General features: G+C 38.6%; 2 protein-coding genes and 1 long non-coding RNA gene across 6 annotated transcripts in view; 2 read left to right on the top strand and 1 right to left on the bottom strand.

The window, feature by feature from the left end:
* The first annotated feature begins 31 nt into the window (after positions 1–31).
* Positions 32–19,221, top strand: LOC135328509 (uncharacterized). Of its 2 annotated transcripts, none has more exons than XR_010389471.1 (4): positions 32–588; positions 793–902; positions 1,210–6,073; positions 15,973–19,221. It is a non-coding gene; the product is annotated as an uncharacterized LOC135328509 (long non-coding RNA). The 2 variants fall into 2 exon arrangements; XR_010389472.1 differs by having other exon boundaries at positions 6,492–19,221.
* On the bottom strand, positions 11,283–20,702 carry PRRG4 (proline rich and Gla domain 4). Of its 3 annotated transcripts, none has more exons than XM_064512924.1 (6): positions 20,583–20,702; positions 19,626–19,757; positions 16,441–16,604; positions 15,137–15,185; positions 14,265–14,400; positions 11,283–13,581 (listed from the first exon to the last, which is right to left on the bottom strand). In XM_064512924.1, exons 2-6 carry the CDS (start codon positions 19,726–19,728, stop codon positions 13,353–13,355), a joined length of 681 nt encoding a protein of 226 aa, XP_064368994.1. In that variant the 5' UTR covers positions 19,729–19,757; positions 20,583–20,702; the 3' UTR covers positions 11,283–13,352. The 3 variants fall into 3 exon arrangements, with proteins under 3 accessions (XP_064368994.1, XP_064368995.1, XP_025967412.1); XM_064512925.1 differs by having other exon boundaries at positions 19,626–19,738; positions 20,583–20,668; XM_026111627.2 differs by lacking the exons at positions 19,626–19,757; positions 20,583–20,702 and adding an exon at positions 19,758–20,204.
* Positions 20,644–23,859, top strand: part of CCDC73 (coiled-coil domain containing 73) — a 91,967-nt gene continuing 88,751 nt past the window's right edge. The window contains exon 1 of the mRNA XM_064512926.1: positions 20,644–20,910. The gene's annotated coding sequence lies outside the window, so the exon portion shown is untranslated. The remainder of the gene's footprint in view (positions 20,911–23,859) is intronic.

Raw genomic sequence — 23,859 nt, 5'->3', positions numbered from 1 at the left:
CGCGGCGGCCACGTGACGCCCCGCGGCGCCGCCACGTGACGCGCGCGCGCCCCGCCCCGCCCCGCGGAGACGTTAAATGGAGGCGGGGGGAGGAGAGGCGGTATGTTGCCCGTTAGTCGGCGTCGCAGGTACGAAACGGCTCCGCAGAGTCGGGGAGGGAGCAGTCACGCCGCTGTCACCCCTTTTTTTCCTCAGCGGGTTGGCAAAACCCCCCATCTCTTAAAGGTTTTTCTGGCTCCAAGAGGACGAGGGCAGAGGTGGGCGCCCCGAGGAGCTCCTGGGAGCCTGCAGGAGATTTATGTCCCTGCTTCCTTCAAGGTAGAAGGACTCAAAACACCCCAAAGCAATTTCTTGGCTTGCCGCTCCAGGCCTGTGTCCTGTTATCGTCACTTTGATGATGATTTACGGAGCTTAAATAAGAAGCGCAGTCCTTTGGCAGTTTTTTTTTTCCTTCAAACTGAAAGCCTCTAATCTTCTAGATATTTTTATCGGAGCTTTCTAAAATAGTTGTACATACATCACATAAATAAATCATTGCAGGCCTGGAGTCTGAATTAGCTAAAAGAAGAACAGGAGGAAACTGAAGAGGTAAATCAACAGGGGAAAAAAATATTTAAAACATTCTGAATCACTTTGCACGCAAACAGTAAATTCTTATACCATTGACCAGGTGTTTGTTGAGTCGAAAGTGTGAAATGGGCATCGACTGTACAGGGCAGGGTGGAAGACGAAGGAGAGTTTACGTGGAGGGGAGGATAGTGGGTGAACGATGGCATCGTACTGTCCCCACAGAGAACAGCAGATAGCGCATCCATCGGCTGAGATGAGCAAGAAGAATAAGCACTGAAGGCTAGGCAAGGCCTGAAAAGTAAAGATGAGGACTGCTTACTTAAAGAGAAAAGGTGAGTGCTCCTGAAGGTGTTGATGTGCCCGGAAGAGGAGGGTGTATGCTAATTATCAAGTAAATACTGTGAAGATTAAGTTTGTAGTACTCCAGGCAATGTCAAAACACAGAGTAAACTGAATTTTTGCAGTGAAGTGCAGATCTAGAAACTTTTGACTATAGTCAATCAGATTAGATGCAAAAATGAGTGATGTAATTAAAAAATCTGGACACTTGAATGAGAAAGTGATCAATGTTAGATAAGAAAATGGTATAGTAAGAGATTCTAGGAGTAAAAGCTAAAGTTTGATTTTTGTCATGCTTAGTTTCAAGGAGCAGCAAGGTCAGCTAGAGGAAGAAATACTGCCTTGGACCGGTAGAAGGAGGTAAGTGTGAAAGTCATCGGCATTGAAGAGACTGAATGAAGTCACCGAGAGGCCAACGCAGAGGGAGGAGAAAGAAGAATAAAAGAAGTGTACCAAAGACAGAAACCAGCAGAGTGAGTTTTTCTTGTATTTGCATAAGTTAGCACCTGTATTACTCGCAGCTGGAAGGGAGTATGTGTGTGCAGTGGGGGGTGGGGGACCTTCATTCCCTGGAAACACAAGGGTTACTGTTTTACATATGAACTAGGCCTGTTGACAGAAAATGACTCCAGTTTTATGCTAATGCTCAAGCACTTACACTGCTGATGCTATTGAAAGTAGCATTTCCATCAGGGAAGGACTTACAGTTTTTCTTTGATTTCCCGGCAGGATATCAGCTAATCTCCATCATAATATGATAGTTATAGTTCATTGTTTCCTTCAAGTGAGCCTGAAGAAAGAGTGATACATGGACCTAAATGCCATGCAATGCCTTTTCTACCTAGCTGTAGTGTTTGGTTATCAAGACTGAGTGTGTTAATGTAGAGCTGCTATAGTATAAAAGTTTCTTGACAGAAATTTGGAACAACATATTAATAAATTGTAAAACTACATTCTTTTATACAATGTTTCTAAAATAATGACAAGGTTATTTCGCTAAAGAGAAAATGTGTATGTTAATACTGTTAGATATATGACTATAAATCGTATTACATAAGAAATCACAAACCACAAACACCAGCCCAGAGTTATAGGCAGGGAGATAGATATACAAAGTAGTTTAGCCCGCTAAATGAACTAAGTATCAATATATCACAGACACAGTGTTTCCCTGAATGTTGCAGGAGTGGATCATCTCCTAATAAAATAATAATGGAAGTTGAGTGTAATAAAAGTTAAGTGACAGCTGTTTTTAAGTTTAACTTCTTTTAAGTAGTTGCAGTAGAGGCAGAGTAGACTGAAACCTTCATCATTTGATGTCCATAATCACAGGATAAAGTCAGTCTATCCAGCTGTTTGCATTTCAGGTAAATGAGATAAATCTATTTGTCCTGAGACCAGCCTTTGAGACTTGTACAGTTTTCTCTTTAAACTGATCCTTGCTGCTTTTTTTCTATTCTTTGTCTAGGAAAGATGCATTGAAGGTTGTGCATTTTATCCTTTTGTAACAAAAAGGAGCTTTGTAACATTGTTTTGTGAGATAACAAAAGAATGTTTAAATAGGTATTTTTAATAATATTTTGGTGTCTCATGATACTTAGTATTCAGGGCTTTTCTGAAAGGTCTCTCAGTGACAAGAGAAACCTTCAATAGATCCTGCTAACTACATATGTTATTTTAATGTGTATTATGTACACATATTAAGATGTTTATTTAAAAGTCATATTAGATACGTATGTGATTCAGAATGTTAGCTGAAAATATTTTCACTCCTGTCATGCTAGTGAGGAATGCTTTGGTTTCAAATACAGAAGTTACGTACCATGTAGGAACTGAGCTTCAGCTGGCTTTAACCCAACCAGAACAGCATTTCATAACTGTTGAGTGCCTGTAACCAGTAATGAGACTTTTAACTTAAAAATGCATTTTACTGAAACACAAGCTAATACAATTTTTTACTCTATGGAGGCAAATTATGGAAATCGTTCTTCTTTCATTAAGAAAGCTGGCAAAATTTTACATTAAAATACTGTACACAATCTGTGCAGCATACCAGTCTGGGACAGTGCATGAATTTCTGTTGCTCATTCCTCCCTGTAAATGAACTGTCTTCCTCCAGAAAAATAATAACAAATTCTTTACAGAGGACAAATGTGCCATGGTTAGGAGACACTCAGGCACAGATTTGAGTTTTTATGGTGACACTTAAATGGTAATTGTCTGCCTAAGGTCCAAGAAGTGATCCTCAGAACTGCAGCATGTGGTGCTGCCCAGGGGTATGGTTTCACAGTCTGATTCCCCTAGCAGCTTGCTGACACTGAGAGGAGGAGGTCTTCCTCTCCTTCCCTCCTTTCCTGCTTCATCCTCCCACTCCCAGCAGTGCAGGCTGCCCTTCCACCATCTCTGGCCACGAGGTGGGCTGTAAATTCGCTCATCCGATTAAAAAAAAAGTTTGCTTTTTCTCCAGGTCACTTTTCTGTAATTTCATTGAGCTGAGCCTTCCATCAAATAAGTGATGGCTCAAAGCAAGCAGCAGTAGTATGCAGCCAGAAGTGGCTGGGGAAGGAAGGAGATGATAAGAAAGAGCAGGAAACTTTATCTTTTGGTGATGAGACATTGACTTGGCTTGTGTCATGCTTGAAGTGTAGAAATCTCTGTAGAGTCCAGGAGTGCTCAAAGATATACCTACATTCACAGTAGCAGGCTCCTCTGCCTGTGTTCTAGCTTAGCCAGAATCAGGCCAGCTCTGATGCAGAACTCTGTTAGCTAATATACTCTGCCTCTTAATGAAACTTTCCTTTTTTTGCTGCTGTTTAACTAATTTAATGCTATACAATGCTTAATGACAATATCACTTTTTTAAGGCCAAGTTTCTCTTTCGCAGCTTTCTGTGATATGCTCACAATTAAAACCAATGTATCAATCACAAATCCAGAGCCAGAAAAATACTCCAACTCACACTTATTTATTTGTTCATCTGAGCTTGAATGTGTCTGCATTTTCCATCTGAATATAAAGGTTTAAAAGAAGACAGTGTCTCTTCCTACAACCCCTTTTTTTTCTTGAATGGCAAGTGCTGACTTAGGAATAGTTTCTTGTCGTTGCTGGGACTGTGAAGCAGTCCCAGAAGAATGGGGAGGCTTCTGAGGAGGATTTCAAAAATCAGCAAATTAAGGGAGCATTTTCTACACAGGATAGATGGCATTTTTAGTCATAAAGACAGGAAAATAAATACAGATAAAGCCTATAGAGAAGGTGAGCATATAACAGGGACAATATTGTGGTTTGTTTAAGACTTAGTTCAGACTGTGAGTGCTATGAATGAATGGAATGTCTTTATCATTGAATACACCAAATAGTAACTTTTTTGTTGCTTAGTGTGTTATTATCCCCCATGTTAATGGAAAATTATCAGCCAGTGTATCTGTTGATTGTAATTGAGTATTTTGTATGTTGTGTACATACAAGATTGATCAGCAGCACTGTCCAGGCAGAAGGCTATGTGGTATTTTACAGTTTTAACAGTGCCACAGATGTTAAATACCAGGATAGTAGTACTCAGGGTCCTTGTGCATGAGACAGCAGGTGTTACTGAATGGGGTAATTCTTTATAGCACCAGCAGTTGCTGCCTGTACTGTTTGCATCCTTTTTATTGCAGGTAAAAAGGCTACAAGGCTTTCACAAGGTTTTCTTTCTATGCTGCTACCTTCCATAGAGGGCATTGCTCCTGTCTTTTCCCCTTCCATAATAGGTGATGCTTGGCTTTGGTCTTGTCTTGACTCTTCCTTCATGTTTAAGCAGCAATTTTTTTTTTTCTTGTATTAAAAAGCTTTCAGCTAAATTTGCAAATTTTTTTCAGCAAAATCTTTGGTATGCTTCAGTGCAGTTTTTGATGGATTGAAAAGAATCAGGGAAGAGGAGTTAAGTCAGATGCACATGCTGCATACAGCAAGCTGATCAGTGGCTTCAGCTGTTGTTGACTGAAGAAAGCAGTGGAAGGTACCGCATGCAGTTAACTCTGCAAGTCTGAGATTACAGCTTGATTGCTGATAGTGGACAAAAAAGAATTGTATTTCAATTCATAGTAGTACCTTATTTTGGAACTATCACATTATTACAAATAGTTTGAACATATCTTTGTGGTTAGTTTTCCGTGGCTAACCCTTAAACATTTCCAGACCTTTTGTTGAAAAATAGTAAACAATTAGCCTTACGCTGAGAAAATCAATCTTCGAGATTCACTAAAAACTGTGTTTCAGAGATTTTCAGACATTCTCTTTTGAATATTAATGTTTCAGAGATAAAAACATTCAAATAATTTGAATACATCAGATGAAGTTTGAAGTTCAGGCCAAAGCTGAACTGGGATTGATTAGCTACCAAATTCTAAGAAGAATGAAAAATAAAATTACTGCAGCTTCTTTCTTTATCAAGCACTGATGGGCAGTAGGTATCTACTTACTGAATGTGGATATAGCACCTTTGTGTAGGCTTTGTATGTGCCGGACAGTGGTACCTTCCAAAAACAGTAATGGGTAAGTAAATCAGATGTTACGTGGTAGTAACAAGAGTCTTGGCTAGGCCTATTATTTATCACTGACCTTTTGTTGGTTGCAATTATGATTCCGACCAAAGCAGAAAGTTGCAGTTGCATAACATATTTGATTCTGCATTTAATTTGGCATGTGGCCTCTTTAAGCATAAAGCTAGACATTCACAAATGTGTAACCAGGGAAGAAAGGGCTGCCTTTCAAAGGACACACCTCATCTTGGAGCCTCGGAACAGATCCTTTCTTTCTTTGAATTTCTTTACATACACATATCTGTGCATTTATTCAGTGGAGAGCCTAGGTAAACTCACAATCAAATGAAGCAAAGTCTTTAGGACTCTCTGGGATATTAACTGTGATTTTTCACACAGAACATTTACTTAATCATGGTACTTCTTCTGACATTACAGGAGATGACTGACCTGAGAGGGAAGTCATCATTTCCTTCACTTTGCCTAACCCTGTCTCTGGCTGTGTGGTTCTACACTTTAAGACACCAGCACTGGTGCTTAAGCTGATTCAACTCAAGTCCATGAGAAAACTCTACCTTTCTTCTCAGTGAGTGCATTGAATTGATTCGCCGAGGGATCTAGTGAGCACCAGAATGAGCAAGGTGAGTGGGAGAAATGTGCAATGAAGCACAGGAAAAAGAAAAATAAAGCCTTCACTCTGACACTCAGGGTTTAACAAGGAGTATTGTATTTTAACTCTTGCTAGATATTATCCTTTGTGTCATACCCATGCTGGATATTTAAGATTAAATACTGGATATTTAACATTCAATATCTATTAAATATTTACTGGTCTTTAGAGAATTTAAACTGGAGCTGCTTGAACAACTTGAGCAATCAAAGATGGTTTTTATTTTCTAAACTAAGTAGTGCACCAAAGCTTTAAAAACTGGTGTTTAAATGTACCAATTTCTAGCATAAAATATTTTTCCTGATAAAGTCCAACTACTGGCTTACTTTGAGGGGTGCCCAGAATGTAGGGAGCAGGATACTTGCTTGTGATGGCTCCCTTTGTTTCAGCATTTCTGTAGTCTAGGTGCCATGCAAAGAGGAGCTGAAGACTCTGAAAGCAGGAGAGATAAGAGGAGCTAAAGGCCTTGCTGTTGCAATGAAGAGAATATGGAAGCTATTTAAGAAGAATGGCTTTTGAGAGTGGGAAGGGACTGAGTGACTGGGAGCCATATAAAAAGAAAAAGTGAGTGTGTGCAATAGGAGATTATGAATAGGCACAGAATAAGGAATAAGAGAAGGAAAAAAGTTCAGTAACAAATGATAGGTAGAAAAATAGGGAAGAAAAATCAGAAGGAAAGGAAAGCTTCAATGAAAAGCAAAAAGGAGGTAATGTAATTGTATATTTTTTCAACACAGACAATCTACTGCATCAAGAATAGCTTAAAATACGCTTGATACCATTTTGTTATTTTCCATATAAGCAATTAATGAGTTACCATTATGAAGTTATTTGAAAGAGAAAGTACTATATGATAAGATAGAAGAAAAGCATCCACATGGTGAGAATTCTGGGGGCTTGCTTCTACTTGAGTGAATAGCAAACTCCAATTTAAAACTGATATAAATAGTATCGCTTACTTTTTTGGTACATCATAATACCTACTATTCACAACGGGAAATAGCCTGTTGCTGACACTTTGGTATTTTGTCAAATTAATCAGGTAATTTGTCAAGTTATCCAGTTTTGCTTCAGATAAGGGTAGCTGTTTCTGAAGTTTTAAAGTATATGGGCTGGTTTTCTATTAAACAGATGCTGAGATTAAAAGTTAGGTGAGAAATTTTATTAATCTGAGTTCTGACTAGCTTTTTTTAATCACTGTAACTACTGTAAGAGAATGCTGTAAGTCACGTGCAAATAGAGCAAATTTCTAGAATTGTTGAAATCCAGTGGATATGAACCCCTTATTTTCTGCAGCTGCAAACTGCAGTTAAAATCCTAATATTGTAAACAGATGACATACAAGGCATTTTCAAAGAACTTGGATCCTATTTTATCAAGATTTTTAATGAGAATGAAGCATCTACATTCCACCAGCTGCATTCCAAATCTCAGATCAGTTGGCTGATAAAAAGGTTTATTTGATGTTCGAATATAGAAGGAGATTCTGCTCTTCTTTGAGGAGGGTTTAACTAGCAAGCTCATGTCATCTCATATGGTTGGCAGAAAAAGCACAAATATGACTACTGTCTTCCTGCTATGGACAAAACAGTGTGGCTTGATTTAGTGTAATCAGGCACTTAATTTATTTGCTAACTTTTTTCCTCTGAGGATGCTATGCAACATGCAGTACCCTAGAACCTGTTTAAAATGTGCAATTTGAGGAGTAACGCTCTACCCACAATACACTGATAATACAGTTTGTGTATCAGTTGTGTGGAAAGGATGGGTACAGGCACTGCAGGGCCACCTAGAACTGTTCTACATAATGCCCTTGCCAGAGGAAGTCACATTTCCCACAGACATTTCCACAGGCAAATTTTAGCCTTTCTGTGCCATCTGCGTGCACAGTTAAGACTCTGAACCTACTAATGTAATTCTCTGCACCAGACAGAAGTTGTGGTCTTGAAAAGTGGTTTATTTATGAATTAATCCCATGTAAATTAGAAATTTGTTTTAGAAAATTAAAGTACAATTGAATGTGTGTTCATAGTAAGTTTAAATGTCAGCGTGCTACAGGAATGTGTTTAAATTGGCCAACAAGTTCAGAAATTACTAGTGGAGATAGACAAGAGTCTCTAGAAAACCACAGACAAAATGGCAGCATTAGTACTCTCATTCTTTTCTCTGTTCTACATTTTAGACTTGGTTTGGGCTTCCTTTATGCCAGCCATTCACCTTATTGGCTAAAATTTCACATTCAATCTACTGAATGCAAGTAGCTACTTCTGGTGAAGCTTAAGGTAGCCTTAACAGAAGAGTAAAACCTAATAAATACATAGTAGTAGGGCTTAACAGAAAAGCTGTCTGCATTAGCGATGCTACATTATTAGCTGTACCTAGCTGCCCTCATCTGTCCTTCCTGCCTCTCTGCGGAAGTTTATTCTCATTGCATATGTACCTGCACTTCAGACTGAAATCACCACTACCAAAAGCAAAGTCCTGTTTCCCATTTTGCTATTTCATGCCTGTTCTGGTACTCATTGCAATCCCATGTGATCTTGCTCATTTCACTAAACCTGCAAGAAACAGGATATTTTTCTGCAGTGTTTAGTTGGTTACATCTTCTCAACAAAAGGTCTGCTGAGAGTTGAGGAAGACTGAGGGGTACAATACCTGTTTCAATTGGCTTTTCTTGAGTCTTCAGTGACTGTGGCTCGCAATTCAGAACCTTAGTTCAAATTCACACACATCAGATGCTTAAGCGAAACAGAGCAGTAAAGTAGGGAACTGTTGTCAAGAGCAGAAATTGGCAACATTAAAAGAAAACAAACTGTGACCTTTCTTCTCCATTGGTGCTATAAGGCATGAAGAAGAGTTTGCTATTACCAACTTTATAAAAACATTTTCAAAAGGGTTGTAAATCTTCTTTTTAACTTTCTATTATAGGCTGAATTAGCATTTTGTTATGATTAACTTCTGCAAATATTTATTGAAAATTGTTTTGCAAGATAATATAGAGACTGGCAGAGCTTTAAGTATTGCTAAAAGAAAAAAAAAAAAACTCTCCAAACTGCAGCACTTAACATGAAGGTAGGATTAAAATGTAACCAGTGACAAGTGCATTCAAAAGGCTCTATCAGATGAGTAGAAGGAGAAACAAAATGTTAGTTCTTGTTACTTCTTATTAACTGTTTACACAATTCAGGAATGGCTGAAAGTAGTCAGAAGTTACTACCTGAATAAAGAGCACGGTATTTGGGAAGATATGCTTAAGATTTTTGAAGGGAAAATATATAGGTTTTTGACTATAAACTTGTACGTGATAGGAATGAATTAAGAGACATTTAAGATATAGCTAGAACAAGTTTGAAATGTTTGAAAAATAGGTGTTAAACCTGAGGATTCCTTCCTGTTCTCTATACTACATGGAACAAGTGAGGACAGCTGCAGTAAAACTTTTCTTGGCAGATAAGATTGTAGATAGAAAAGCTTAAAAATATATATGTAAAAGACAAGCTTTAAATGAACATGAAATCAAGTCACAGGATCACTAATTAAGCAGTGTCATTAATAACCTCCTACAGGTTATTGATGCAGCTTATTCAAGGCTGGTAATCTAAGGAAAGACAAGGAATCTTCCTGTGCTGTCCAAATTACAAGTATGCAGATTAGTCTCACTAACGAATTCTACTTTATGTGAATAAGTGTCATTAAGACAATAGAATATTCTATAAATCAAATTTGGCAACAACACTGCAGTATATGTACTTTAAATGACAGAGCATTATAGTTTTTATTACCTGAAGTGATTATTTTATTTTGGCTCCAATACCAGTTCAATTGAGGCCAACAGAAAGTTTGCCACAGACCTTGACAGGATGAGGATCAAACTCACGACAGGTTCATGACTCTCACTTCCCTGAACTGGAGTGTGGAAGCGCACTTCCATGTGGCACTTCATTTTTTGCTCTTCTGAAGAAATCACAAACTAATACTAAAAATATGTAATGTTTATAATACTATTCATTAGAGGATTTGAGAAATTTTACATAAATAGTAGGCATTCTTACCTAACTGAAACAAACAGAAAGGTTAAGCGATTTATTTTTCAGTTGACAGAACCGGAGACAGCTTTTCTGACCTTCGGTTATTTGCTATAATTTATAAGCTATCCTGTCTAGTTATATATTAAATCACACATTTCATAACCTGATTTATAAAAAGGGGCATGCTCCAAACATCTATGATGATGAAAGGTTAATACAGAAAGTAAGTTTTGGGAAATAAATAAAAACTGGGTAATAGCATTAAGTACCCTGTCATGTTTAAATGAGTTCTGAGTGAACAGAATCAAAGTACTACATAATATCTCCCATTGTTTGGTTTAGGCATTTTTGTTTTCAACTGTCATAGTAGTTAATTAACTTAAAATCAACTGCTTTTCCTACTAGCCCTTGAAAAGAAAGTCATGAAAGTCAAAACACTAATATTTTAACTCTGTATACAAATTAGATTAAACATTGCTGCTTTGTTCCTCCAAAAACTACCTCCCCTTCACACCAAAGGAGATGTGCATTTGATGTCCACGATATTCTAATAGCATCCACATTTTGAAATCTAAGAACATGTAAAACTTAGAAATGTGATGATACTTATTAACTTACAAAATACCATAGTTCACCTCTTTTTGATTTCTTTTTTCCTCTGCTATCTCTGATGAATCAGAAGCTCTAAAAAGAGACAAGATACACAGCAAGAGTGGTTTTTGAGCCAGGAGTCATTTTATAAAATAAAACAAACCCAGCCCAAATAACTGCTGTTCAAGGGAATTTTTTCCCTATACCAAGGGAGAGAAGCTTAAGTTATGTTTAAGTTAACAGGATTTTTAACCTTGTTCCGTAATTATATATAATGAAGAGAATGTGTCCTGCAAATTGTGATGTTTCATGCAAACAGTATTTGAGTTTCAATCAGTGGATGTTTTGAGTATCTTCAGGGTCCAAAGTTCAGATTCTTTGACCACATTTGAAGTGGTATACCTTACAGAAGGAACAGTTTCCTGCCAAAAAAAGCTACACTATTTGTATTAAACAGCTACAGGATCTTAATTTATTTTTTTTAAATGAATGTCAAGATTGCATGGAATCATTTGCAAATGATTCAGAGGAAGGTAAAAGTAGGAAGAATCAAACTTAAAGTGATTTAAAAAAATTCTGTACCATTTATTTTATTTAAAATGTGATTTTTCCAAATGTATACATCATTGTAATAACATTTAAAAAATTGTGAACTCTTACAAACCCTATAACATCCATTTCCTTGAAAGCTCTCCTATCATTCCCATTAAATTAGTCATTTTTCAGTCCCAAGAAAAATGGAGAGAAAGTGAGCTCTGTAGCTTGAGCTGCTGATTAGCACATTGAAAACTTGAGTTACCTAAATGAAAAGGAAATAGGGGAGAACTGTTCCACCTCCAAGGCAATCTTATAATCTCATAGCTTCATCATAACCCTGCATTTCAGTTATAAAAGTGATCTCACACAATGCACTTAACTCATTTCAGTCTTACAGTGTAGCAACCTTGAAGAACTTCAAAACACTTTTAGAAGAAGGGCAAAAATGGAAGGGCTGAGTCCCAGGCTGCAGGTGGGAATTCCCCCATCTGCCAACAGGAAAGAAATTGCAAAGCAGTTTAAATGACTTGTCATTTAGCCAAATCTGATGGTGAAGCTTTAGGAATAAGAAAACAGTTCTGTGTCCACTGATGTCAGCTGCGCTCTATGTATTTTTCAAAGGGCAGGACTTGCAAAATGTAACACTTCTAATATACCTGCTTATCTTCCAAGGTTAGAGAATTTTCATCTCTACAAAAGCATTAAAAGATTAAAAACCTCACCACAATCATCTATATCTATTTCAATAGCACTGGAGGTTATAGCATGTTAAAAAAAAAATTAGTAAAATGTTACATATAATATTCAGCCTTTACATTAAAAGTGCGTTTAGCCACAACTCTGTTCTAGGTGTCCAACTATAGCAACCTTAACGCAGAAATCACCAGCCCAGCATGTTGCCTGTGAGACCCTCCAATGTGAGGAGGCGGTAAAGGAACAGTGATGTTTTTGTATGCCATACAACACTGGGAACTGTTATTTCAATATGACTTAAAATTAAGGGTGGCTATAATTGAAGATCCAGAAATTGTGTTGATAAAGTTAACCAGTAACTCTCTGAAGTTCTTAACTGTAGCTCTGTGGATACTGAATATTTATTTAATAGCATGTCTCATTCTACTTAAAGGTATTACTTTGTTATCCTGGTAGGGCAATACATGCTTATGCAGAGTATTGCTGTGGGCTAGTTTGCCTTTTTATTCCACTAACCAAATATCTGCTTTTTCCACATTTAAACTTTTAAACTGCAAGAGGAAGGTCATCTGTGGAACTTGTGTAATTTCCAGATAAAGTATACCAAGTGTGGTTTTAACAAGGCACATTCTCTAGCTATTTGCTTAAAAAAAAAAATGAATAAAAGAAACCTACACTCACCTCCCCGCAAATACCCACCACACTGGATTTGTCCAGCACTAAATACAATGTTGAAGTGTGTATCAAACAAATGTTTGAAAAAGGTAAAATTTAAATGGATAATATGGGCAAATAGTAATATGGTTTCTTTTCATCCAAAATAATAATGACAAAAATACACAAATTGAGTAGTTTGTTATCCAACGCTGGCTAAAACAAATCAATATAATCCAGAAGCAATAATACACACACAGTTGAAAGATCAACCCATGAAATAATTTTCATATTCAAATCTATTACTAGAATGAAAACAAAATCCACATGGCAATGAAGGGAATATATCAAATAATCAAGTAGATTTATCATGATGGTTTAAAGTATTAACAGTCAGAAAAAAATGGTTAGTGTCAATAAAAATAATTAAAATGGTGTTCCTTCTAAAGAAACAAAATGAAACTATTAATAAAACATCAATAGTATGATAGGATGGCTCAAAGTGCATGTGGAAGAAGAGGGAGGCAGTACAGGACCTGCTCTTTATATATTCTCTTCTTAGCACAATAACCTTTGCAACAGATCATCTCTTTTCCCAAATGGGATTTTCACTCACTCCTGGCTGTGCTGAAGATTTGTAAAACTTTCACATTTTTGTAAACTGTCTTGCAATATGCAAGGTAGCGCACTTTAAAAAAGTGTATTATGTTTCAGTAATTCTCCACTACTCCAGAAGGAGGTTTGTAACTAAGGGGCTGGAAGTGACATAGACTTTTTAAGCACTTTTTCCCCTTTTGTGGGCCCTGGGTAAGGGGGTGGTGGCACATCAGGTTGTCCACCTGCAGTAACTGCTTGCTCATAAGTTGGTAGTCCTGAATCGTCAGTTCTGTGAGGAAGTGGATTTAGAGAAAACTCTTCATGTCTTCTGAAGATGTTAGATGAATTATGTCTTCTGTTTCTTACGTAATCCAAGTACCTAAACAAAGTTAACAACATTATGAGTGGCAGCTTCCATTTTAATAAAGGAAGGAAAGCATATACAATCTTAGTTGTAAAATAAAAAAATCCCCAAACTTACTTTGAATGATCATAAAAACCATGAGCCAAATACTCTCTCCAGACCACAAGGTAGGAACAGTTCAGTAATGGAAAATGTATAGGGGAGAAAAAGCACAGAATCCTCTTATATTCCTTTCAGTTTTAGGATGAAGGAGCAGGCCAGACTAGAGGACTGCTACAGCAGCATTTCCCCCAACCTACTTGCTTTTACATCTCCTGAAGTAGACTACATGCCATGAGGCATACACCCTGCTTTTAAGAGCAAACAAAACACACTACACTTTCCATTGCAGGCCTCAAACCATTGAGGGGATTCCACTTTTTAATGAAAATATTTTGGATCCCAGGAGATACAAAAGAGAAGGTTGTCAGCCACACAAGTGCTGTTTTATGTTTTTGTGGGATTAATTAACTTCAACATAATTAGTGCTAGTGCTGACCTAACTTTGCCTCCAGAAAAGATAGAACTAGAACTCCCATTGACTCCTCCGAGAAGTTAGACCAACCCACAGTGATTTTAAAATTTGACTCTTAAGCAGCCAAGGTTTGGTGGTGTTTTGTTTTTGTTTTATTTTTTTTTTAAACAGTGAAATTCCTTACCCTGGTGGTTGCCTTGATTTGCATCTACTTTTGCAGCAGTAGAAAATAAGCAGTCCAATTACGACCAACATTACTCCAGCAGCAACTAGACCGATGAGAAGTCCTGTAACATTAATCTTTTGTAGCGTATCATCATCTGAAGATAAAACATTGGTTATTTTCAGATGAATAACAACATGATGTTCTCTGCATTTACATACTCTGTGGTATAGAGCATACACTGTGAAATACTAATTTTGCTGTACTATAAGGTAGTTCCTTTCTGTAGATGTCTAAGCCTGCAGTGAGAAGCCCTTGTGCCTGTGCAGTACAACCGAAGTGTACCATTCACATTCAGCTTAAAGCATAGGTGACCAGACATTCCCCTTTTATGTACATGTAACTGTTGAGATGTCTTCCCTCACCTGCCTTTCGAATGTTACTTCATGTACTTGTATCTCTAATCTGGTTGTAAATCCTTCTTCAAGTCATACTGACCTTCTTTCTATAAAACATTTGGCATAATGCACCTGATTCAGACTGCTATACTACTATTAAACAAAAAAAAATACGAAACAAAACCCATGGAAAGCAGCCACAGTGTTACTGCAAAGTTGACATATTGTATAATAGAACAGAAATGGACAACAACATACATGCTGTTTTACTCACACACTAAGAACAGATCCACCCTAACGAGACACTTCAGAGATTCATTTGTGTGTTAGCTAATGCACTATACTTGCACAGTTCACTATGAAATTCAGTAAAAAGATCAAATTTGGTTTTGCTGACTGAATGCATGCTGTTATTTTTAAGAAGGTACTATCATAACAAACACAAGATACTGCAATGTAAGCAAAGAACAAGAAGAGAATAAAAAGATGACTTACCTGTTTTTATTTTAGGGCCTTTACTTGAATACTCTTTCCAAAAATCCATCTATAAAATTTCAAAGGATCACATTTATATGAGATACATAACTGTCCGGCTTATTAACATTTTTTTTTTGAATATGGTACTGTAGGCAAAATTTAACCATGGCACAGACAGGAGCAACTCTACCTGATGGGTTTGTAGTTATTTGTCATCAGGTGTTTTACTCATACATTCAAGTTTGCATAAAAATTATAATTTCACAGAAACACAGAGCATGCTTAGTGAAAGAGAAAAGATCTCAATGCATTCAACTGTTCACTATTACATCATATAGAGAGATTTCTTCCTGATTACAGTAGCAGTTAGTGTATATTATAACACCAAAAAATGCTTACAGTTAATCTTTGGAATTCCCTACAGAAGAGTATTAATGAGGCAAATAGTCAGGTAATTAAGAATCATACATCTGCATGAACAGTATCTGAATTCACATCAACTAGGAAAATTAACAGGATTTATTTAAGAGAAAAACTTTTACGTTGCATGATTGTTGAGTATTAAATATGCTTAGCTATAATCTTCACTTTATTGCTATCCAGCAAAAGATTCCAGGAAGATTCTGACACAAGTCTCCTAGTTTTCCTAGGGAAATGCTAGCAATTGCAAACCCGTTGCTGTTTCCAACTTCGAAATAGGTGTGTATTCCCTGCTCTTTCTGACAGTGCAGAGCATACCTAGGGTCATGAAGAGATTAGTGCTTCAGGCAGCAAGAGCCATTCTTCAGGCAACCATCACGTTCCACTACTGGAACTAAAAGATTTCCTGTGTATTTTCGTCTCTTTCATACCAGCTTTCTTCCAGCCATATAAAGGTAGCAGTTTAGAAGATGATGCTACAGGAATCCTCAACAGCTGAACTGTAGATTTACTACTACCTACTACTGTCTTCTAAAAGATTTCTTTGGCATGACAGGGGCATGAGGTCAGCCAATTAACAAGCACGACACAGGGAATACATTGAAACTGCATGTTGAGAAGTTTCTAAGAAGTTACCAAGTAAAATACTGAGATTCTGAAAACGTATATGGGTGTATCTGTAAGTGGTGCTTTTGGAGTTCGGTTTATATTTATGATTGCCAAACTGCAGCCCTTATCTGAAGTCTTTAAGAGTACTGTATTTAGCACAGTAGCACCAGCTAATTGGGGCCTCTGCTTTTACTATAAAATAAACATCTGTTTCCTGAAGGGGTGCAGCGTTTAAATACAGTAATCATTTATTCAGTAACCTTCAGTATACAAAATTCATTTTGAACAATTACCGTTTTATCAGAGTCTTCAAAAATTTCTCTTGCTTCTTCATAATTGCACAGCTCTTCATAACACTCCCTTTCCAGGTTATCTGGTGTGAATGCTTCAAAATCAAATCTGTTATTCAGAAGATGTCTTCCGATGAATAAATTGGCATCCTTTTCTGATGTGAACACTAAGAAAAAAATCAAGTTGATTTAAATCTAGTTATGAAAGCTAAATCTGGTATTTTTGAAGAATGGTGAATATCCCAAAGAAGTGTATTAAGTTCACTTCTTCCCCTAGCATCTCTCCACCACATACAATATAAGGAAACATCAAGCTCTCCTCCTAAAATGTCTTCTTTGCTGCTAACTGTTCTAACTATGCAATACAAAATAGACGTATTTTCCTTTCTCGTAAAGCGTTTCAGCTATTCCTTATACTGGCCAAGAGCATTTGTTTCTCATGACAGCTGTTGGGAGTTCAAGTTTTGGTATTATCCCTTCTGGGATGTGGGTATAATTTTTTTGCTGGAACTCTTAAGAACAAAGTAATTGTCACATAAAACAGAAATCCAATCAAATCCAGACAAAGCAAAACGTTGATCTATTGGAAAAAAAAATCTGTTCTTTGTAAAGAATCCTCAACATACATTCCTTTCACATATTCTGGTATCTGAGTTACAAATTTTGTTTACAGAATTTGAGTTTAAAATAATGACAGTGGAGTCCCATTCATTTTGCATTTGTTCTTCTTTCACAGTTGTGATAATGTCTAATGACTGAAGAAAGTTTTATGTAAAGGCTGGCATATTGCCATATTTATTTGTTTTAAGTTAGCCTGTGATAGGAATGTTACTGACAGTAGACACTTCTGAAGACATTTAATTCTTTTCTTCTTTTGTGCTTATTACAAGGTGTATAAAGAGCATAGAGTAAGTTGTGAGGTGAGATTTCAGAAGGTTAGTGAGATTATAGAAGACTTCAGAATACAGGAATGCAGTTTCTTGCCAGGCATTTCCCATAGTCAAGTTTTAGCCTGTTCTTGCTACAGCTTTTTGTAAAGAAATCATCTTTATATGACAGAACTAGTTTTTTGGCTTGGCTTTCAGTGAAGGCCTAATCTGTACTCCAAGAAATTCAGACTATTTGGTTAAGCAAGATGACTGGAGGATTATTTCTGCAAGTGTAATGCAGAAACAGCTTTGTTGCATACCAAGCCAGACAGCTAAAAAAAGAGATGAGACTCAGAATGAAGATATTCAACTACAAATTAGTTCTGTGCTCTTGGTAGCTTGTATGTCTAGATTATCACATCATTCAGGAATTTTTACCCTAGTAATTACTGTTAGGTTTTGCAGTGGCATCTGAAAATATTTTGCCCTCTAAAAACTCTTATGAAAACTGCAATGTGACTTGTATATTGGTTGTTTATGCCTTTAATAATACGGTAGAATACTTCAAGGAGCCACATGTATGCACACATTTGTGTAAGGGGGAAATCTGTTATTCTAAAGTAGTTAGAAGAAAATCTAAGCTTAACATATTTATGCTGTATCTAAGAGTAACTAGACAGAAGGACTTCATCCAAAATATACAAGTGGAAAAGCAAAAGAATTACATGGAAAGAAGTATTATCAATAGCTTGGTTCAGTACAAATCACATCAGAGTTAACTTCAGTCTTCTGAAACAAATCTTTAGTAGTGCTTCATTTGTTACCATTTAAGTAGTATTACCTGTACTGAATTAAAAATATTTAACCTAAATAAGATAATGCCTGTATTTTAATTAATGTGAAGTGCAGAAGCAGGCTGTCTGGAGCCCAGTGTCAAACCTAAGACCACTAATTCCTAGTCCTAGCCTGGGTAGGGACACATGTTCCTTCTCTCTGATTCAGAGTCCTTATCCATTTATCTGCACTTTTCTCACTTTGCAGGACATAGTCAAAGTGCACCTGTCCCTACCTCCAAGTAACATACAACATAGTGGTTAAGATAGTATTTGGAGGGTGAAACAGGTGAATTTGAATCCTCTGCCATCCCTGAGGGGAACTAAATTCAGTTCTACAGTCCTTAGGCCATGGCTGAACAAGATGGTAAATCCAGTTTTAGGATGTGCCTAGCTTTTCATTAAAAACACATCCACACAGAGTGCTAAATAAAGTCCCTCTGCTGGTAAAAGATGTTCAGAAAATGGTGAAGGGGTATCCTTTCAATGCAGGTGCCCTGTACTCTTGGCAAGTGGTCTGCTTGTTAAATTATTGGATGAAAGAGTTGGGGCCCCCTTTTCCACGTCTGTCTTTAAATAAAGAGTGATCCAAGGCTATCATCAGGTGAAGCTTCTACAGCGGGTTCAGGGAATACAAAAGGAAGAGGCAGCATGGCAACAGTCAATTTAAGGCCCCAGAGCAATACTGATTTTAAAAAATAACCTGTCTTAAGCGATTTTCTGCTGGCCATGTTTCTGCTCAACAGACTGCCCCGAAGCAGCTCCTTGTTCAATATGATTTTAAGTCCCTTTTAAGGTTTCAGCATTCCTTATCCAGTGAGGAGATGGGACAGCTAACTTACAAATGCCTTTGTGAAGCCATGATGCTTAAAAGTATCACACTGCTCAGCATCAGAGGGCTTCATTCCTTCTTGGGGACTTCATGTGGTTTTACCTCCATTCCTCTTCCGACTCCTTCCAAAGTGGAGAATTGCAATAGTAGCACTGTATCTGTCTTTCAAGGTGTTGTAAGGACATTTGAGATTTATATACTTTCTGAATACCAGAAAACAAGCAAATAAACCCTTTCAAATGCAAATCAATTTTAGATATGCAAATGTAGCTGTGATGTGATGTGCTTAAGTAGTATCAAAGTAGTACTGTCTTAATACAGATTTCAAACTTTTGTTTTGGACAGATAGTGCTAGGAGGATTCTGCTTACATCAGTAACAAGCAGCCAGAAACCCAGAGAAAGGTCAGTCTTCCCATTCTCCACTTACTACTGCATCTGATAAATATTTAAAACTGATAGCCAAGTCAATTACCAGTCATTTCAGCAAAAGATATCTAAATGTTTTAAAACTAAGAATAAAACAATTTAAAATAACTTTTTATGAGGTAAAAAATACGCAGTATTTGCACATCTATAAAAAGATTTCTCAGTAGAAGCAAATTAGATACATTTTATTTTAGAAAGCATATAAGTTCATGTTAAAAGTAAGTTACCGTCTTCCAAGTCATGCTTCAGGTTATTTAATCTCTCTGTGCAATGAGGAAATGCAAACACCGTCACATGTAGCTGATAGAGCAGCACCAAAACCACAAACATGGCGTGGTATCTGTCAGACAGAAACTCACCTGAGTTAAGAAAAAAACAAAAGCAGAAACAATCCTCTGAAGTGTCAGTGATGAACCTTGAATGAATCTTGCACATGAAGTCATCTAACACAAGTGCCTACATGCAATTTAGATAAATGGTTCCCTAGAAGAAAAATTCCAATCCAAACTGGTCCTACATGTCTTTTAAGTTCTCATTGCATAACATCCACACAGGCAGTCATATGACATGGCCCTTCTCAGCAAAGCAATATCCTCTTTTCTCTTGGAAAAATGCTTAAACAGAGTTTAACCATTTAAACCAGGCTGGCTGCCAGGTCATCATTACCGGGGAAAGATCACTTCAGATACACTCTAAAACTTCAGATAGCCACGATTTTGCTGGCACACCAAGCACAGCGGTTTATAAAAGCTGCGCTACAGAAACGTACACACAGCCACCGCCTTATCCAGCGATGAATCACCGCCTCCGGCCGGGACGAAGCAGCTGGCAGCGCGGCAGCTCACGGCAGCAGCTGCGGGCGGCGCTCGCCCGCCCGGGAGGACGCTGCGCGGACGGCAGCACGAACGGCCTCGCCTTCGAGCCCGCGTTCAGGCCGGGCGGCCTCGGGCGACGCGCGACCCGCAAAACCACGAGCCGAGCCGAGCGGAACGGCCATCTGCAGCGGCCACTTGAGGCAGCCGCGGCGCCGGGGCAGCAACGGCCGCCCCAACGGCCGCGCGCGCGCGGGCGGGCAGGCAGCGCCCCGCAACGGCCGCCGCGGGACGGCTGTGGGGCTGCTGGCGGCGGCCGCCGCGCAGCCGGGTCCCGCCTCCCCCGGCCCGCTCGCCGCCGGGCGGCCCTACCTGCTCCCGGCACGGAGGCTCCGGGACGGCGTCTCTGCGCGGCTCCCGCCTGGCTGCTCCGCGGCGCTTCCTGGAAAGGGCGCGGCGGAGTCGCAGGGCCGCACCAGGGCCGCCCCCGAGCCGCCCCCGCGGGCCGGGCCTGCCCCTGCGGGGCGGCGGAGGGGCGAGGCGGGGAGCGCGGCGGGCCGGGCCCGCGAGGGGCAGAGACGCTCCTCGGCGCGGGGGGAGCCTCGGGTGTTCGGCCCGAGCCCGGCCCTGGGTCGGCGCTTCGTCTCGGGAAGTCCGCGCTTCTCTCCCGCTAAAGCCCAGGCATCCCAGCGGGGGCAAGGTAGCGATCATTTTGTCTCGTCTTGCGCGTTAGGGAGAGTCCAAAGAAAAAAATCTAGTGACTTCTGTGAACGCCGTTTACAGCTAAAACTGTCTTTCCATCGCTGGGTTAATTAAGGTGTTGAAAACCCGGTTGGCTTTTTCCTCCCCAGCCGCAAAACGCGTGCCATAACGGCAGGGTGTCTGCCGAAGGTGAGCTGCGGAGGGCGGGGTGCCTCCCTCGTAACTGGGTGCTTCTCTACAATTAATTATTTATCTCTTGGCAGGCCAGAGCGCTTTGTCTCCACCAGGCTTTTATACCCAGACAGCTCATCATGCATAAAAAAGGACCAGTGTAAGGTTTTGTTTTTGCACGTATGTGAAAATAATTCTTTTGTTAACAAAGCAAAACTTAGGTTGTGTTGCAAAAGGTCTACAAAGAGGCAGACGTGGTTTCCTGAAATGCCTGAGGTTGTTCTCAGTTAGCATACACCTGCTCTAAGGGCGTTCCTTCCCGCCCTCCTCCCGAGGGCGGAGGAATGGCCTGGCACGGAGGCAAAGTTCAAGCAGATCAAACTGTGGCTGTTTTGGCTTCTCCAAGGAACACGGAGAGAGTAAGCTGAGTGCTTTGTATGTGCCTTAGAGGATTTTCTCAAAGGCAATATGCTGCTTAGCGAAGGCAAGAGGTACTTGAAAAGCCTTTGAAGGGGAAAGGTTAAGAAAGCACTTAAGTTTACTATTACCAGAACTCTTTGTTAAATACTATGGGTGGTTGTGCTGAAGACTGCACACCAAAGCACTTCTGAGACATAGGAGAGGGATGATTTTCCTAGAAGGAAATCCAGGGACTGAGAGGGATTTGGGTTTGTGCTAGCAGTATCTCCTATAGTGACTCTGGATTGTGTTATTTATTTAAGTGGTGGAGTGGTTTGTATATACAGATGGAGGAAAGAATAAGTAATATAAAGTAGAAATAAGTATAGAAGTAAGAATGAAGTAGAATAAGGGTGTTGGATAATGCTAGTGGAAGTTATCAGATATCCCCAACAGAAAAATAAGAACTTTCAATGTGTGAAATAGGAGAACTGTTTGGAGGAATGATGACTGTAGTTAAATATTTATTTTATGACACCAGCACCCTGCAGTTAAGAAGAGATGCTTGATTAATATATAATTTATGAACTGTGGTGGCTCTAATGCTTTTTAGCTGGTGGGGATCTCAACACAATTTCGTAGTATGATTGTATAACGGTGGAGAATTAAGAGAACAATATTGTATAGGAAAAGAGCAGTATAGGTTGTTCATTATCTAGGTAATATTAACAAGATGAGAATACTTAGTTGCTACATGTTGGAAAACAAAAGAAGTGGCTGCTATTTGGTCAAGGAGCTTTTAACTTCCTCTTGTGTGCCCTACTCTGTGCCCAGCCTGAGCTCTCTGTGAGCATGGTGACAACCAACGAATTCCCCACTGAGAGCTACAGCACAATGGCATGGGTGCACAAGTACTCCATATTGCGTTTAAGCGTAAGTAAAGTATATGTGTGTGTATATGGATATTTTTTCACATGTGGTAGCAACTTTGTACAGGGCATGTAGTTACTTATCTGTGTTGTACAAGCAAAAAGCAAGCCACCGTTGCATTATGCTACCATTTCATGCCGTTAGTAAGAGAGAAAGACAGAAAATGATTTTAGCGTGTCTTATAAAGCTCTGAGGTAATGGATCCCAGTATCCTTAAGGCAAGAGTGACCTCTGGACCCAGCTGTACCTGCATCAGAAGAGAGAACTCCCAGTGTGTGCACTGATACATGCTTATGCATTAGGGTTTACAGAAAAAATAATGAATAGTTGTTATATTTTGTAATACATAATGTTAATGTATTTAAACCACTTGCTTTTAACACTGGAGCAAATACAAAGTCTTATTTCTAAAAATATTACTAATTTACTGACTATACTAGCTGATATGTTTATGCACTTGTATTTTTAACTTCAGTCCTTACATTGGTGTTTGGTTAAGATATTGCTGAAGATTTGAGTCAGAACTGCATACCTTCTCACAAGAGGAAGGTGATATCAGTCTATGCTGTTTATACAATAATTACTCAGTTCTACATATGTTGCTGCAAATGAACAGTACTATATTTATATTAGTATAGGAAAGGATAATATACTGATTTCTGATTAGGGGCACTTTGGGTCAGAAGTGCATGTAATTCTCTTTATGCCATGTCCCATTCAGATTGTGCTAGCAAGAATTTTCTTCTGACTGATATACAATCATAAAAAGTAATGCCCTTTCTCTCACCCCAATATACAAATATATCCTACCATAACTTTTTGGTTACTAAATTTCTTTTAATTATTTTTCAGTTTATCGTGGAATCTTTCTCAGTTGATGTAAGATGACAAATTGTGGCTAGAACTGTTTTTTGTATTGGAAAATGGAAACTGGAAATGGAAAGTACATGATTGTATGATTGAGAATGACCCCCTCTAGTGGCTTTTGAAAATGTGTGCATCTGATTGGTTCTTCATACTGCTGTATTTAATTTCCTGAATCATATGGTATAAATTTGTCCTTTATACAAAAATATATTTGAGGTTCTCATGCTTGTTAACTTTTGTCTGAGTGTGCTGTAGCTTTATCTATAAGTAATGCCTTTTTACTACAGGTAACCTGACATAACTTAGATTTTAATTATTGTTTTCATACAATTAACATCAGGGTTCTTAGAACACCAACTTCAGTAATAAGCCCTTTAATAAATGAGTGAACCATTTTGGAATCTTAGATAACTGTGTCATCCTGTTCCATATAGCAGATGCTGTAGGAAAGGGTTATACTAGTCTTATATTTGGAAAAAAAAAATACTTTCTCAAGTATTGAGAACCATGGCTTTTCTCTTATGCCTTCCTGTAAATGGGCCTGTTTTGGGTTTTTTTTTTTCCCCAGTTATATTGTTTG

This window comes from Dromaius novaehollandiae, chromosome 5 (assembly GCF_036370855.1).
Source record: "Dromaius novaehollandiae isolate bDroNov1 chromosome 5, bDroNov1.hap1, whole genome shotgun sequence".
In the NCBI taxonomy this organism is placed as follows: domain Eukaryota; kingdom Metazoa; phylum Chordata; class Aves; order Casuariiformes; family Dromaiidae; genus Dromaius; species Dromaius novaehollandiae.
This window is presented reverse-complemented; position numbering and strand designations above follow the sequence as displayed.

Excerpts from the sequence above, each read along its gene's own strand:
- PRRG4 (XM_064512924.1), bottom strand. The coding sequence starts at position 19,728 with ATGTTTGTGGTTTTGGTGCTGCTCTATCAGCTACATGTGACGGTGTTT. Across the intron at positions 15,186-16,440 it reads TTGAAGACTCTGATAAAACG|ATGGATTTTTGGAAAGAGTA; the intron begins GTAATTGTTCAA and ends GAAATTTTATAG. Across the intron at positions 13,582-14,264 it reads AAATCAAGGCAACCACCAGG|GTACTTGGATTACGTAAGAA; the intron begins GTAAGGAATTTC and ends AACTTTGTTTAG.